The 15,662-nt window shown below is 41.4% G+C and overlaps 2 protein-coding genes across 2 annotated transcripts; both read left to right on the top strand.

The window, feature by feature from the left end:
* Nucleotides 1-773: 773 nt before the first annotated feature.
* Nucleotides 774-10,921, top strand: mcm7 (minichromosome maintenance complex component 7). Its single transcript, XM_034093495.2, has 15 exons — nt 774-1,003; nt 3,582-3,661; nt 4,329-4,493; nt 4,823-4,947; nt 5,090-5,270; nt 6,123-6,260; nt 6,356-6,505; nt 6,639-6,753; nt 6,881-7,012; nt 7,270-7,353; nt 7,638-7,849; nt 7,939-8,204; nt 8,583-8,751; nt 9,715-9,824; nt 10,326-10,921. Exons 1-15 carry the CDS (start codon nt 973-975, stop codon nt 10,546-10,548), a joined length of 2,181 nt encoding a protein of 726 aa, XP_033949386.1. The 5' UTR covers nt 774-972; the 3' UTR covers nt 10,549-10,921.
* Nucleotides 10,922-12,684: 1,763 nt separating this feature from the next.
* LOC117454475 (uncharacterized) lies at nt 12,685-15,031 on the top strand. Its single transcript, XM_034093730.1, has 4 exons — nt 12,685-12,741; nt 13,077-13,121; nt 13,204-13,364; nt 14,031-15,031. Exons 1-4 carry the CDS (start codon nt 12,690-12,692, stop codon nt 14,787-14,789), a joined length of 1,017 nt encoding a protein of 338 aa, XP_033949621.1. The 5' UTR covers nt 12,685-12,689; the 3' UTR covers nt 14,790-15,031.
* The last annotated feature ends 631 nt before the right edge of the window (nt 15,032-15,662 follow it).

Raw genomic sequence — 15,662 nt, forward strand, 5'->3', positions numbered from 1 at the left:
TGCATGCATTTAGAGAATGCACAGTACATCAACACCTTTTAAACAAGTTCAAATATGTGATTGTATGTATTACTGAAAATAACTAATAACAAGTAAGCTTTGCGTTTCTGTTTCCTTTTAATATCATGCATTTAGTAATGTAATTTGTGAACCAAACGATTACAATTAAACAACCAGAACACAATTCACTGGAGGAAATGTCTACATCAGAAAGTCACACCCTTTATATTTCACATTTTGAAAAGCCAGATGAAAATACAAAAACACCAATACTCAGTCTCAATTGCCATTGCATTTTATTTATGTATTTATTACCCTACAATGATTTTGCTCTAAAATAAGTGTTACTAATACATTGATGGCAAAAACCTTTACCCCCTGAGGTCATTACACTTTCTGCTGACGTTATAAACCTGTATCTTATTTTTAAACAGGTATCTGCTTGGAAACTACCCACATGATCAATATGTATACAAGTTAACACAATAAATATCTGCATTAATTATTATTATGAAGATTGTATAACGTTTGCCTTACAAATAGCTTGAATTGATATTTGGAGTATTTGGCCATGACTCGGCAGTGTTTACAAAAGTTGTACTACAGTCTGTTTGAGTTCACTCTGGGTTCACTCTGTTGTATAAAATCCAATCATTGCATTTCGCGCCAATCCTGACTAACAGGGCGGAAGTTTGTCGAGTCACGTGACACGTGAACGCCCTCAACTTTCGCGCCACCACGAAAACCCCGCCTCTCACTGCGGAAAGAAGCCACGGGATTGGCTGCTGGCTACGTCAGACTCGCGCCACTTCTTGCACGGAGACCGGGGAGAACCGCAAGCTGCCAGTGAATGAATACTAGTCTCCGGTGATATTGGAGTCATTAAACCGTGAATTTAAACTATTTGAGTCTGTAGGTATCATTAGGATTTTGGAATCAAGTTATCTCACCTGAGGGTCAACGTCTGCAGTCATGGCTCGTAAGGATTATGCGGCAGAGAAAGGTAATGTGTTAACTTTCACAATAACGGCATGGCAGCAACAGGTTGGCCCAAGTTAACGGAGCTTAACTTTAAACTAAATATCTTCTTCAATATCCCTTTTTGAAAACTTACGTTCCTGATTTGTGTAATGCAGTGTAGTTGATAAAAATGCAGCTAATCTGAAACGAGTCGTGTTTGTGCACAAACAATTGAGTAGCCAGTTTGGTTACTTTACCTCTTCGTTTTCCCTCTCCTCTAACTCCAGTTCATTAGCCCACAGCCCATTAGGTCATGCATGTGTATTTTAAAACGTTAGGTGAAAAAGAATCCGGGAAAATAAACGTTGCAGTAACTTTTCTCCTAAGTAACTAGTTAAGCATTACCTCTGTTAGACACAGTGAGTGACCCGGATGGAACCGTTTAAACAAAGGAGCAGGCGCCACTGTGGAAGCACATGTCCAACAATAACTTTTTGAAAAACGAAGAGGAATTTCTCAAACAACATATTTCGCTTAATATCTAGACATCATATGCTCATTGTTATTTCATGTGCATTTTTACGATTTAAACTCACAATACACAACCTCACGCATGCAGTTTAAAAATAATGTGTGAAGTTAGACATTCACGTTTTTTAAGTTACTTTGTTCACATTACTTGAAGCATACCATTTAGGATAACAAGCTAATGTTGTTTCTTTGGTTTTAAAAAAAAAGGCTCTTTCTCAATGATTAAAAAGGTACACTAGTAAAAAGTCAATAAGTTATACAGTTGCGTAACCTCCACGTTTACCCATCAATATATACAAGGCCAATCACTTTGCAGGACTTTAAGTCAAAATGAAATAACTAAACTGGCACTAATTAACTGCTAGCTTCCACAACCTACGTTAGCATGCTAGCCGGTTAGCTAGCGGTGTTGCTTGTCAGTTGAACAAGTTAACGTACCGTTTTGCATCCAACTGTTTTGATAAAAAATGGCAGATGGGTAGTCACCTTGTTGCCCTATGCTTTGCTAAGGATACTTGCTTGAAATGCTGGTTTATGTAGGGGATTGAGTCCACGAAGTTATAAATAAACTAATGGTATTTGTTTTAATGTTAAGGGCACCCCAACGGAAATGCCTAATATTCAAAATGATTACACAACAATTGAATTTGAGTTTTAAAATGTGTAACCAACCATGATTTTCCTATTTTATTTAACTAGTAGTTCTGTTAGACTGGCATTTTATTGAATTTGCCTTCAACTTAAAAGGCCATACCTAACAATACACCGAGAAAATGTATGTATTTATTCCACTGTACAGTATTTAATTGTACATTTTGTTCTTGTTTATCTTATTCTATCTACACGTATATAGACACACATTTATTTATTACTACAATAACTATTTATTCCACTGTACAGTATTATGTTCTTTATCTTATTCTATTTACATGTATATAGACTTCTGCATTGACTTGATCACTTGCCAGATTTAGTTTATTGCATTTTATTTTAAATGTATATCGTTTACTTATGCATTAATTGCCCATTGGTCTTGCAACATACTCTTTATTCCTACTGTTTCTTCTTGCACTATTTTGTTTTTATTTTTGTATATCTTATATATTTATGTTGCATTGTTGGAGGAGCCTGGGACCTAACAGTTGTATTGCCATAACTACTCTGTAGCTATTGTGCATATGAAGAAAAAGCCTTTGAATCTTATAAGTTTTACTTGGAGGATAGGATCCATCAGAAATCTTGGAAGTTTGAGTCAAGTCGGCGACATTTTACCGGCTAGGGATTATGTAAATAGCGGCTAATATCGACGGACCTGTCCGTGTTAGAAACACTCAGCTAACCCGAGCTAACGTTAGAAGATGGCTGGCCCTGCTTTTGAAAACAACAGCCAGGACTAGTTTTAAGAGCGGAGGGATACTCAGTGACGAGGCTAAAAAGCCATGTGCTGCTTTGTTTACAATAACATCCTCGAACAGAGAAATAATAAACCAGATGTGCGGATTTTCTGCTAAAGCGACAAAGTAAGTAGAGTGTTTTAATAATCGCGGTAGGGCTGATTTCATTTCTTGTAACGTGGAATTAAATATTGTTAGTTGCTGTGGCTCGTTCGAGAAGTGAAGGATGTTTTTGTCAAAGAAAAATGGACCCTGAGCTGAGCGCTCCTGTTGTTGTATTTACATTATTTCACCGAAGAAATCTGCTGCCTAATTGTCGGTTATTTCACTTTAAAACTTTGATAGTTGGTACACACGAATGGAATTTGGTTCATGTATTACAGCAGAGGCACTCTAATGAAGGCAATAGTGACTCATCGAGATTACAGGATGCCATGTTACTCAACAAAGGGGTCGTCGCATGACAACAAATTAGCTTCCAGGCCCGGTGGTGGTGTTGTTAATCACACATTTATACTCAGAAAAGCAGCTTTAATATATAAACAATTTAAAAGATAACTCCAGAAAACAATGATGTATCTGTTTGAATAATATACAGTATGGTGGACAAACAAATCTCCACCTGGTGTTTACTTGATGTAGCCTGTTTTGATTTTTTTTGCTGTGAAATAATTCTGAAGATTTTTCTTTTTGCAGACAAATGCAAAAGGGTCCTGCAGGAGTTTTATTCTGAGGACGACAATGGGAAGAAGGTGTTCAAATATGGAGCTCAACTTGTAAGTAGTACATTTATATTTCTTATTTTGATAGTCAATTAATGTTCAAAGAAGATTAAATAGTATTTTAGCACCTCAAACAACTGCTTTTCTGTTTCTATATTATAATAAACTGATGTTATCTTTAGATTTTTGACTAATAAACGAGATGTTTCAAGATAAAACCTTTGACTTTAAGGGACAGGGAGGGAAAATGTTTTATACCAAACAATTTATCAATATAAACACCAGCTTAAGCAACAAATAAAATAATCATGAGTTGCAGCCACAAAAGCTTTAGGAAGTGGCTTTCCCCCGGAATATAGATTTGGACATTATCACACAAACATGAATAATTTAAGTGGAGAAGCAAGCTCAAATTAAATGGATCAACTCGTTATCTTTTGTCTTTAATAGTTTAGCAACCATTTTGTCCTAATGTAATTTCTGAAAGTATTGACTAATCTATTTTCTTCAAAACTAAAGGAAGGCCTCAAGCAGCAAAATGGTATTAACTGATAACTTGGGGGCATCCATGTTGCTTGGGTGTTAATAATCTGAAAAATACTTTTTTCCCACATTATAAACTCAAATTTATCACAGTTTGAAAGTGTAAAGGTGTCATTGAGCCTTATCTGTGCATAAAAGGTATTTTAATGAAGTGGCTCATCATGTTGTCTGTTCACAGGTGGCGCTGGCCCACAGGGAGCAGGTGGCTCTCTACGTGGATCTGGACGATGTGGCCGAGGAAGACCCCGAGCTTGTTGAGAGCATCTGTGAAAACGCCAAGCGCTACATGGACCTGGTCGCTGACGCCGTCCACGAACTGCTGCCAGAGTACAAAGAAAGAGATGTACGTGTAAATGCACAGTTGAGCTTTTACGTTTCAAAGATAAAAGCATGATTAGACTCAACATACATCTATCAAGTCACATTATCTAACACTTTATTGTTCTTTTTGTAAATGGGTCGTGACGTTTTAAATGGCTTATTTTTAAAAGGTTAAGATTATCTGTTACTAGCATAATGTTAAATATGAACCGCTGGTAAAACAAAGGGACAACATACATTAGCTGCTGGTATAAAACCGTTTATACACATTATTTTTTACCAATTTCATGTTAACTTTCAAGACTATAAAGGCGGGTGTTATTTATTAAATGGAAATGCTTTTATATGTAGATTGTTGCCAAGGATTCTTTGGACGTGTACATTGAGCACAGGCTGATGATGGAACAGAGGGGTCGCGACCCTGCAGACACCAGAGACCGTCGTAACCAATACCCTCCTGAACTCATGAGGAGATTGTAAGTTGAGACTTATTTAGGTTTTCATTTTTAATAATATTTCAGGCTTTTTGATAATGGCTGCTGTGGTCTTTCTTTTCACTAAAGCACATGCAATTACATTTTGGATACCTTTCTCATGAACTGTATCCTCCTTCCTCAGCGAGCTGTACTTTAAGGCTCCCACCACTTCTAAACCCAAAGTGGTTCGTGACGTGCGAGCGGACAGCATCGGGCATCTGGTGAACGTTCGCGGAATAGTGACTCGCGCCTCTGAAGTCAAACCAATGATGGCTGTCGCTACGTACACATGTGACCAGTGTGGTGCGGAGACCTACCAACCTGTAAGAATGGATTTTAGTCCTCTGGGCCCAGAAGTTCAACACTTGTAATTCAGATCAAATTTGGATTTTGGGTAGTTCAAAAACAGGATTAGGAAATCCAATCCAAGCTTTAATCCGGATCAAATCTTCAAAATGGGTAGTTCAAACAGACAACACAGGATTGGGATCAGTTTGATACCAAAAAACTGGATTATCCTGATCCCACCAGAGGGGTGGATTACCAGAGCAACATTTACTGTACACTTTATTTTAAAATATGTTTCAATTTAAATTAGATGGCAAAGTTTGTTACCTGAAATAATACACAATGTTTAGCCTTAATGGGAAATACATTTTATTTTTCCATTTTTGCTCACATTTGTGGTGGCCTATTTTGTTTTCAACCAAATGTTGATGACATAAATGTTTATGCTCATAAAAGTATCACAACAAAGATTGTCAATCACAAATGTAATTTACATTAAAGTAAAAATATCTTCAACAAAAAAAAAGTCTGTCATCACCTTTCAAATTGGACATTATAGATGTCTCTGCAATGTGGTCTCTTGTTTTCCTTGTAGTATTTTTCATATCCACTAGATGGCGATCGGTAGGATTAAAGCACTGATATTCAGGATCTAGTAATCTGGAAAAGTCTGAATCTGGATCAGGGTGATCCTATCCTGAATTGCTTTGAACTACAGGGACAACATCTGGCCGACTTGTCTGATCCTGGATCACAAACAATTGGATTTCAAAATCTATCTGATTGAGATTAAAAGTTTTGATCTCCTGGGCCCAGATCATTATATACTCGGACAATTCAGACATTTATCACGTGTTGCTCATAAATCAAATGTTTTTGGCCTTCAGATCCAGTCTCCCACCTTCATGCCCCTCGTCATGTGTCCCAGCCAAGAGTGTGTCACCAACAAATCTGGAGGGCGGCTCTACCTGCAGACCAGAGGCTCAAAGTTTGTGAAGTTCCAGGAGCTGCGTATTCAGGAACATGTAAGGAACTTCAAATAACAAAGTTCCCCTCACTGTTGCCATGACTTGTATTCTTGTGTTTACGGCATGTTTCTATTTATTTTTTTTTGTCACAGAGCGACCAGGTGCCCGTCGGAAATATTCCAAGGAGCATGTCTATTTATGCCCGCGGAGAAAACACACGTCTCGCCCAGCCAGGAGACCATGTAGCCATCAACGGAGTCTTCCTCCCTCTTCTTCGCACAGGATTCAAACAGGCCACTCAGGTAAGGGCTTTTATCCTGAATTAAGTATTTTTATCTATCTTAACTTAGCGCTCAAGCATACCTGTAGACATTTTAAGGCGCTGTATTTGTTTGTCTTGACATCTTTAATAATGAAAATGCATCCCATCTCCAGGGTCTTCTGTCAGAAACATACATGGAGGCTCATAGCATCACACTCATGAACAAGTCAGAGGACGATGAGCTTGGCAACGATGATCTGAGTGAAGAGGAGCTGCGCAGCATCACAGGTGAGAGCCTGCATGCGTGTGATGGCTCTATTCAATAACACTAGAACTGTATGACTGCCAAAAACTGACATTGATGATAACGTTGTCGCTCTTTTAGCAACTGACGTGATTTTATTATCTGTTACAGAGGAGGGATTTTATGAGAAGCTAGCCGGCTCGATAGCACCAGAGATCTATGGACACGAGGATGTAAAGAAGGCTCTGCTCCTGCTGCTGGTGGGGGGGGTGCAGCAGGCTCCCAAAGGCATGAAGATCAGAGGTGAGCAACAACTAGAGTTCCCTTTGAAAATCACTTCTTAAATAAAGCTGGTCCCAGTGGCAATTACTGAAAAACTTATTTCATCTAACAATAAAGTTTATTACAGTAACGACATTAATCTTAAGGTTATGCAAATGTGATGTTATTAATTCAATAACAGATTGTGTGCACGTCGCCAACTGCTTTCCTATCCATATGTTCGGAGCACAAAGCCTTTTATGAAATGTTCTAATAGCTGCAATGCTCTGTCCCTGAAGGCAACATAAATGTCTGCCTGATGGGAGACCCCGGAGTGGCCAAGTCTCAGCTGCTGTCCTACATCGACCGTCTGGCTCCTCGAAGTGAGTGCAGTCCTGTTTGTGGGAGTGAAAGTCCTGTCTCTGGTTTAATGTTTCATCCAGTCAGGCATTTACTTTCCATTGAGGCTACATGGGGAAATATTAACTTTTGGGATGGGACTGACTTACTACAGAAGACTAAAGACTGTTGTATTGTTATTGCTTTGTGGGTTTTTAATAACTCTACCCACGACTTTGACAACAATATTATACCTCTCTAAATACCAGTTGAATAAAATGCTGCCATTCCATGTGTTTGCTCACTTCCTCGTGTCTTCGTTTTTCAGGTCAGTACACGACGGGTCGCGGTTCCTCCGGGGTGGGTCTGACTGCAGCGGTGATGCGTGACCCCATGACCGGAGAGATGACGCTGGAAGGAGGAGCCTTGGTGCTCGCTGACCAGGGAGTCTGCTGCATTGACGAGTTTGATAAGATGGCCGACGCTGACCGGACAGCCATCCACGAGGTTATGGAGCAGCAGACCATCTCCATCGCCAAGGTAAAGTCAACAGCACTGTTCATTGAGTGAGATATTTAAATCTAACGCCTGCATCACATCTAAACTCATGTTTTTAACTATTTTTCCAGGCCGGCATCATGACCTCCCTCAATGCCCGCTGCTCCATTCTAGCAGCCGCTAACCCCGCCTACGGCCGCTACAATCCCAGGAAGAGCATCGAGGCGAACATTCAGCTTCCTGCCGCTCTGCTCTCCCGTTTCGACCTGCTGTGGCTGATCCAGGACAAGCCGGACGCTGACTCTGACCTGCGTCTGGCCCAGCACATCACCTACGTCCACATGCACTCCCGCCAGCCGCCCACTCACTTCACCCCCATCGACATGAAGCTGATGAGGTAAACATCTGCTTTGTGTTTGAAAACGTTTAAGAGGAGGCGCTACAGGTTCTTAGGGCAATAGATCCCATCATAACATTCCCCAATAAACTACTTGCATGAAGACGAATACATTACTCTGCACTGCATTTTCTAATTGTTTAGATGCACAAAATAAGCCTTATCTGATGTTCTACTTTGCCCTGTTCACAGTATCACTGGTACACCTTTGACAGCTTTTTTAAAAGTCTGAAAGAAGACATGTTATGGAAACACGCAAAAAAAATAAACCAGTGCATGTACTGTCTCGCAAGTTTGTCTCTGAACAGTGTTTCAAACTAATAATTGATTGTAATACTCAAGACATTTTAACAAATTCTCCATGGTTAATTCCTCCAGGCGTTACATGGCTGCGTGTAAGAAGCGGCAGCCGGTGGTGCCGGAGTCGCTGGCTGATTACATCACCGCTGCCTATGTAGAGATGAGGAAGGAGGCCCGAGTCAGCAAAGACACGACCTTCACCTCGGCCCGAACCCTCCTCTCCATCCTGCGTCTGTCCACTGCCCTGGTGAGAACTTCACCTCCACTGTGAAAAGCTTGAAATCATTGAAACTGTATGGGTAATTTTTTTTCCAACACAGGAGTGAATTTGACGTCCCTGTATGTCTTTCATCAATCGTCCAGTTTGTGATAAAGTGCTTACAGTGCAGGTAGTGATTATAACCTGGCCTACTGCAATGTGAGCACTTCTTTCCCACGGCGGACAAAATATCTACCAAATATTCATCATTCGGCAAATCGCATAAATAAATGCAAGTGTTCTTAAATGTATTTGGATCTCTGGAATGGCATCACTAGAAGTTAATTTCCTGAATTCAACTGATTCATGGTCTGTTCTCTGCCGCTGGGTGTCAAAAGTGCTGTTTGTGCAGGTAGCAGTCATCCACCTACTGCAAAACCAGCACTTCAGGCACACGGTTCGGCCCTGTGCTGCACACTGACGTCCACCAGGAGGCGAACTGCTGCCGTCCGATTGAGTTGTACATGATTTAAAGAATGAATGTATTTTCTGCACATAGACCAAATCGTGTGTTTGTTTGTGATGTTTTCAGTTAATCGTCTTGAGGGAGCTCTTCCTCTGATCCTGGCCAGCTTTGCAGGGTCGGCAGTCAGCCTGTGTACTCTAGGTGCAGCTGTGCAAACCCATGCAAAACTGACCATGGCCAGAACCGTCATCAACATGTTCGATCCTCTTTGTGTGTGATTTGAAGAAGAAAAGACTTTGAGCTTCAATGTTATTTGTACCCTATGGTGTGTTTAATTTTCACATGTAGAGAGACTAGCTGGTGTTGAGAGGCGGAGACTTGGGCAATTGCCGGCCATACCAGAGGGCATTGCACTTGTCTCGGTCTGACAGTGCCGGCACAGCGCAGCCTTCGTTATCGAGAGATCAAACCAAATATTAAAGCTGCTGCGTGATTATTCTTTTCCATCTCAATCAGTCCCCACTCGTTTTGTCCCCTCTCTGCAGGCTCGCCTTCGCTTGATGGAGACAGTGGAGAAGGAAGACGTCAACGAGGCCATGAGACTCATGGAGATGTCCAAGGATTCACTTCAAGCCGACAAGTCCAGCGCCTCAAGGTCAGTGTTTACACTTTCCTACTGATGGCATTTGATTATCTGCAACACGAGTGACCGGATATCGGCCAACCCCAAGTCCCCTTTATGAGTTTGTTATTTGCCCGTAACGGTAGCTGCGTGTCCTGGAGGAAGCCGTAAAACGTCTCTTAACGAGCTCTCTTCACACGGAAGCATGTATACTGAGAAACATGTTGGCGCCCCTTACCTTATATAGATTTTAAACATTCAGGAGGCTTTAAAAAAGAAATGTGAAAGGGAAGGAAGCCAGGTTGTTTTGTCCTTTCAAAATTGTTTTAAAACAAAAAGTAACTTCTTAAAGATATAGCTTTATATTATATATGTTGCTTATTTGCCATCTTGCTGAAACTCCGCTAAGTATATATGACGCTCCTGTTATTCAAGAGGCAGTAGATGGTTAGCTTAGCATAAAGACTGAAATCATAAAGTGTACAAAAGCTTCAAACTGTCTTCTGATGTCCTCTCTGATTCCCTTCTCTCCAGGGCTCAGCGTCCGGCCGACGTCATCTTCTCTCTGGTGCGAGAGCTCTCCTCCGAGGGCGCTGGAAAAAGTGGCGCGGGCGGGGTGGTGCGAGTGACTGAAGCAGAGCAGCGTTGCACCTCCCGTGGCTTCACCCCAGCCCAGTTCCAGGAGGCGCTGGAGGAGTACGAGGAGCTGAACGTGTGGCAGGTGAACCAGGCCCGCAGCCGCATCACCTTCGTCTGAAGAAACACCCCTTCATGCACTCCGAGGGAAAACTCTTTGTTGTGGGCTTTCTACAGACTTCTATCGGGGCTCTGCTCATGTCCTCCGACAGCATCAAGCAGAACCTGGACATTTTGAAGCCTGGCTATTTTGCAAGAGTCCCTGCTGTTGGAAAGTCCATCGCTTTTTATGTTAGGATTCCTGTTGTTCCTAAATCTCTTGTAAATATGTATGTCAGAATTTGGGATTGTGTAGCATTTGCAGTTACGAGTTTAACGCTTCCCCTTTTTTTGCATTTCTGTATATTTCATACACTTTCAATGCAAATCTTGAAGATGAATTAGTGTTGGGCCTTGTATTGTGAATGATAGTTATAATAAATGATGGTTCATTACTTTAATGTGGTTCATTGAGACTCCACTGTGCATGATCGCGGATGAAGAAAGTTGGAAATGTGCCACAAATCCCCCCCCCCCCCCCTGCTAACACCTGGTTTATTGTTTGACATAATGGCTGCTTTCAGGACTTCCTTAACATGCCTTGAGTTGCTCATAAAACATGCTAACATGCAGCGCTGCAACTAGCAATTATTTTCATTATTGCTTGGTTTTGAATATCCCGTTTCCTAAAAGCCCAAAGCCGTCTTCAGATATGATGGTTTAACAGAGTCTGCAGTGATAATTCTGATATCATTTGAGTTGATATTTCAATCATTTGTGCAAAGAAAATGTTAAACGCTCCTTTAGTTCAATATTTGGCCACAATAACTTGTCTTTTCTGACTCGCAGTCTAAAACCCAAAGACGTTCACATACCGTTTGTAATTTTTACTTTAAAAAAACGGATTAATTTGTAAGAAGGACCTTTTTGGAGTTCACTACCAGCTGTATGTTTGACATGTATTTAGTGTCTTAAATGATACCTCTCAAATACAAACCTTTTAAGACAACAATTGGGATTTACTTAAGGTGCATGGTGAAACCTAAGCTCGAGTCTTACCTTGTACGCCCACCCTTTTTACATTAATTAGCTTGTACAGTTTAAAAATCTATTTTACATCTATACACTCAAACGTATTTTGTTTATCTTTAAAAGTACCAACCATCAAACTTGATAGACGCTTATCCAACAACTTTTGGAAGCATCTTAAGTTTGACTTTAGTGTAGTTTTAAAACCCTCAATCTCTAAAGTTCAGTGAGTTTATAATAATAGTTGTTTATGATAACGTAAGAGAGAATAATTTAAGAATTCAATCTCATTCTGATATTGAGGGCTAAATGTAGCCTACTATTGAACATGTCGAGACAGAGAGTTGATCGCCAGTGTCCACGTCTCTAATGTTGAAAAGCAGGTGTCCTCTGGGTAGAAATAACAGCCTTGTTGAGCCGACAGCGTTTTAGACATCTCTAACAAGTCATAAAAGTACATTTTAAGGCCGAGCCGGTCGTCATCTAGGAGTTTTACTGACTTTTTGGCTGAGATATTATGTTGGTAGGCAGCTTTTTCCCCCTCAGTTGCAGTTGTCCCAGCGGGTGATGCTTTCCCTCCAGACTTAATGGGAATTTTCCATTTGAAGTCTGTTCTCTTTATGGCTTTGCTGCTGAAGCTATAGGGGCTTTTTATATCCATAATTGGCGCCAAAGGCCCCTTATTAAACGGTATTAAAAGAGAGGTGGAGTTTTGTGTCAAAGTTGTCGCAGTCCTATTGGACGGGAGGAACTGTATCAGGGGGTTTGACACACGGATCTGTATTTAACCCTCTTGGCCCTCTGAGTGCAGGAAGACAGCGTCCTGAGCTAGGTGAGTACAACATGGAGGGTCTTTATCATCAGGCATCCAAAGTGCTGTTTAACTTAAACTGCATTTAATTCAGTTACATGGTATAGCTTTATCTCCAGAAGTTTCTCTAATATTTCATCCAAATGTGTGTTTGTTTAAAACTAAATTAGGACAGTTTACCTGGAGATGTATAGTATTTATTTTTGATACTATTCAACAATAGTCTTAAGAAATGTTTTTGTAATACACTTTAGGTTTTTATTTAGTAAGAAAATCAGTTATAAAAAGGACCAAGAAGTTACTAACGTGCACTTCAAGATGTGCTTTTCTATGTACGTTTATTTTCCTCTAAGATGATCAAATCTTTTCTACAGGGGTTCGAGATGATTTCTTCATTATGGTTGTTGGGGGCCGTGTGCTGTCTGGTGCTCCCCGGTAAGAGCTGATTTTGTGTTGAACAACTGCGTAACCCTCTATTTCAGAATTTAGTTTGTGCACATGACATAAATGTAAGCAATAAGAACCAACAAAGGCACTTGTAAACTAACCAATTCATTTAAATGGATAACATTCTGAAACGATCCTAACTGAAGATGGTTGAAGTGGTAAAAGAAACTATGAATTCATAATTTAATGGCAGTTTTTTTAATGCAGGCCTTTTTGTCCTCTAAGGAAATCTGAGCAACCTTTAACGTGAGGCACAAGGGTTAGAAACATGTATTAAAAGCATGATAACTGAAATCAAAGCAATGATCTGTCTCCTCTTCCAGGCCTGCTGGAGGCCAAATCTTTGTTAACCGACATGCAGCAGGAGGGTAAGCAGATCCTAAATCATTTCAAATAAACCTGTTAAGAAATATCTTATTTTCTAAGTGACTTGATCTGATCTGTTTACAGAGATGGTACCAGTCGGTAACGTAGGTATCGACTCACAGAGAGCAAACAGCTTCCTGAGCAACTCCAGGCCGAAGCGTAACGCGGACCCTCGGTGGTACAGAGGGAACCCAGACTTCCAGTCCTACTACCGCTACTACAGCAGCATCGGACACACTGAGGGGGTGAGCACATGAAAGACACGAGGCTTTGTGATTAGATACTTTTCACAGTCTAGTTCTGGGAGAGTTTAGTGAGAATGAAATGTCTTGCTCTGGTAGAATAGCTTGGGTAATTATAAAAGTAGAAATGTATCCTAAAACAGATTCCACCCAGTGTACTTCCAGTGATTCTGGACAGTCAATATCTACAGACAGTCCACTGGGTCCCTAAAGTGTTAAATGAAAGAATAAAACATATTGTATGCAACATACATCAAATCAAAACATGAAATATTAAAACAATCTAATGTTTGCTTTGAAATACTACAAATTCATATATGAAGCATACAATGTAAAATATAACATTAATTATATTTTACACATGTATTCATCCAAATTAAAGGCTTCTATGACAGCTGCTGTATCATGTTTTAGTAACATTGGAATTGTCTTCCCTGTAATCTTGTATTTAAAGGGGTTAATATTATATTGATATGTATATTATTAATTGCTTCTACCTCACAACTTCTTATTTGGTCACCTACTTGTCTTTGTACTCATACTTTAATTTATTTTACTAATGTGTGCTTGGCCCTTTTTTCTATGTTAGTCACTTATGTGTTACAATGTAAATGTCTCCGCTGCGGGACAAGTGAAGGAGTGATTTCTAACTTTATTTCTCCCTCTCAGATCTATGAGATCGACAAGCTGCGGATGCTGTACCAGCAGATGAGGGCCCTGGAGCAAACCTACGGCCCCGACGCCTCGTACTACCAGAACAAGCTGGGGGTCCCGATGGCTCTTCCTCCTCCTCCTCCCCCTCCCATGAAAGGAAAGCCCACAGCTCCCCCCGCCCTCCCCCCGGCTCCTATCATCTCCCAGGCCGACATCCTGTACCTGTGCAACAAGAAGGACCCCCTCTGCAAGCCCCACATCGTCTACATGCCCACCGGCTCTGTGCCCGTGCTCTGCGACCCCCGCTACCACCCCCACTGCACCCCCCAGAAAGCTCCAGCTCCAGTGGCAGCATTCCACCCTCCTCCCCCTCCTCCACCACAGAAGTCCGCCCCGGCTCCCCCTCCTCCTCCCCCACCTCCAATCCTCGTCAAGAAGACCTTCGCGGTCCCCATCCGCTCCGTCAAGGGCATGGAGTACGACTGTGACCCCTACTGGGACCCCGACTGCCTGATTGACCACCCCCCCCGGCCCATCAAGGCGAAGACTATTGTGGTCCAGCCTCCACCCCCCCCTGTGGTGGAGAAGAAGGAAGTGGAAGCAGTGCCTGAGATCCCTCCTCCTGCTCCCAAAGAGAAGAAAGGACCCATCTTCCCTTACTTCTTCCCCAAGGCCTACAACCCCATGGATGATCTGTACGACCCGATGCGGTTCCAGTACCCGCAGCCCGTTGCTGCCGCCGAAGAGCCCGCAGAGTCCGGCCACAGCCAGTGAACCCCCCGATGTGTGGGAGGCGAGGAGTTTGTAATATTACATCAAACAGACATTGATTGGAATTGAACATTTTCATATTTTGAGGGATTTTAACATCTTGCAAATGTACCATCACTACACATCCTTTACTAAAGCATTGAAAAGTTGCAGTATTTGTTTATTCAATTGAACTGTTAATGTGTTTCCTACAGTTTGCAGTCAATACAAGTATGTATTGCCTATGATATCGGACTGATGAGATAATAAAGTGTCACAAAAACAGTTTTTCAGCTTTGATTGAGTAGCATTTTAGCTTTGAGTACACTGGAAAGGAAAGAAAATGTTTGTCCGGGTTCCCAAACTTTCATAATTCCCTCAAGGACTCAACAGGTGATTTAGCCTAATGATACAGCACTGAGCATTTCATGCAAAAACAATACACTGTTAAGTTGACCAATAGAGACTTATTTAGGTGCTGAAGATCTAAGTCAAAACACGTCTAGTTTAGCACAGAGTATAACAGTTCAAGACTTCCTTAAAACATGTCTCTCGTTCACAGACAAGTATATAAAGAAGCTGTGGGAGCCATGTTGGATGCACTTTTGAAAAAGGTGCAGGAAGACAGAAAGAAAAGAGTGCCACATGGCAGGTAGAGCAGACTAGTAGGTGCCAGCCTGCAGGATGGGGGGTCAACATTATGTCTGGTTCCGCTGTACATTTAATACCCATAAAAACGCTGACTCCTGTCAGACCTCCGACTCTGGAGCTATAACTCCCCCCGCCCCCTTTCTCCTGCTGCGTGTCTGTGTTTAATCCTCTGAAGGCAATCGAACAGCAGGAACACAACTTCAAAAGCTGCGCAAACTGCAAACACTGACAGTAAACCTGCAGCTG

This window comes from Pseudochaenichthys georgianus, chromosome 10 (genome assembly GCF_902827115.2).
Source record: "Pseudochaenichthys georgianus chromosome 10, fPseGeo1.2, whole genome shotgun sequence".
Lineage (NCBI taxonomy): Eukaryota > Metazoa > Chordata > Actinopteri > Perciformes > Channichthyidae > Pseudochaenichthys > Pseudochaenichthys georgianus.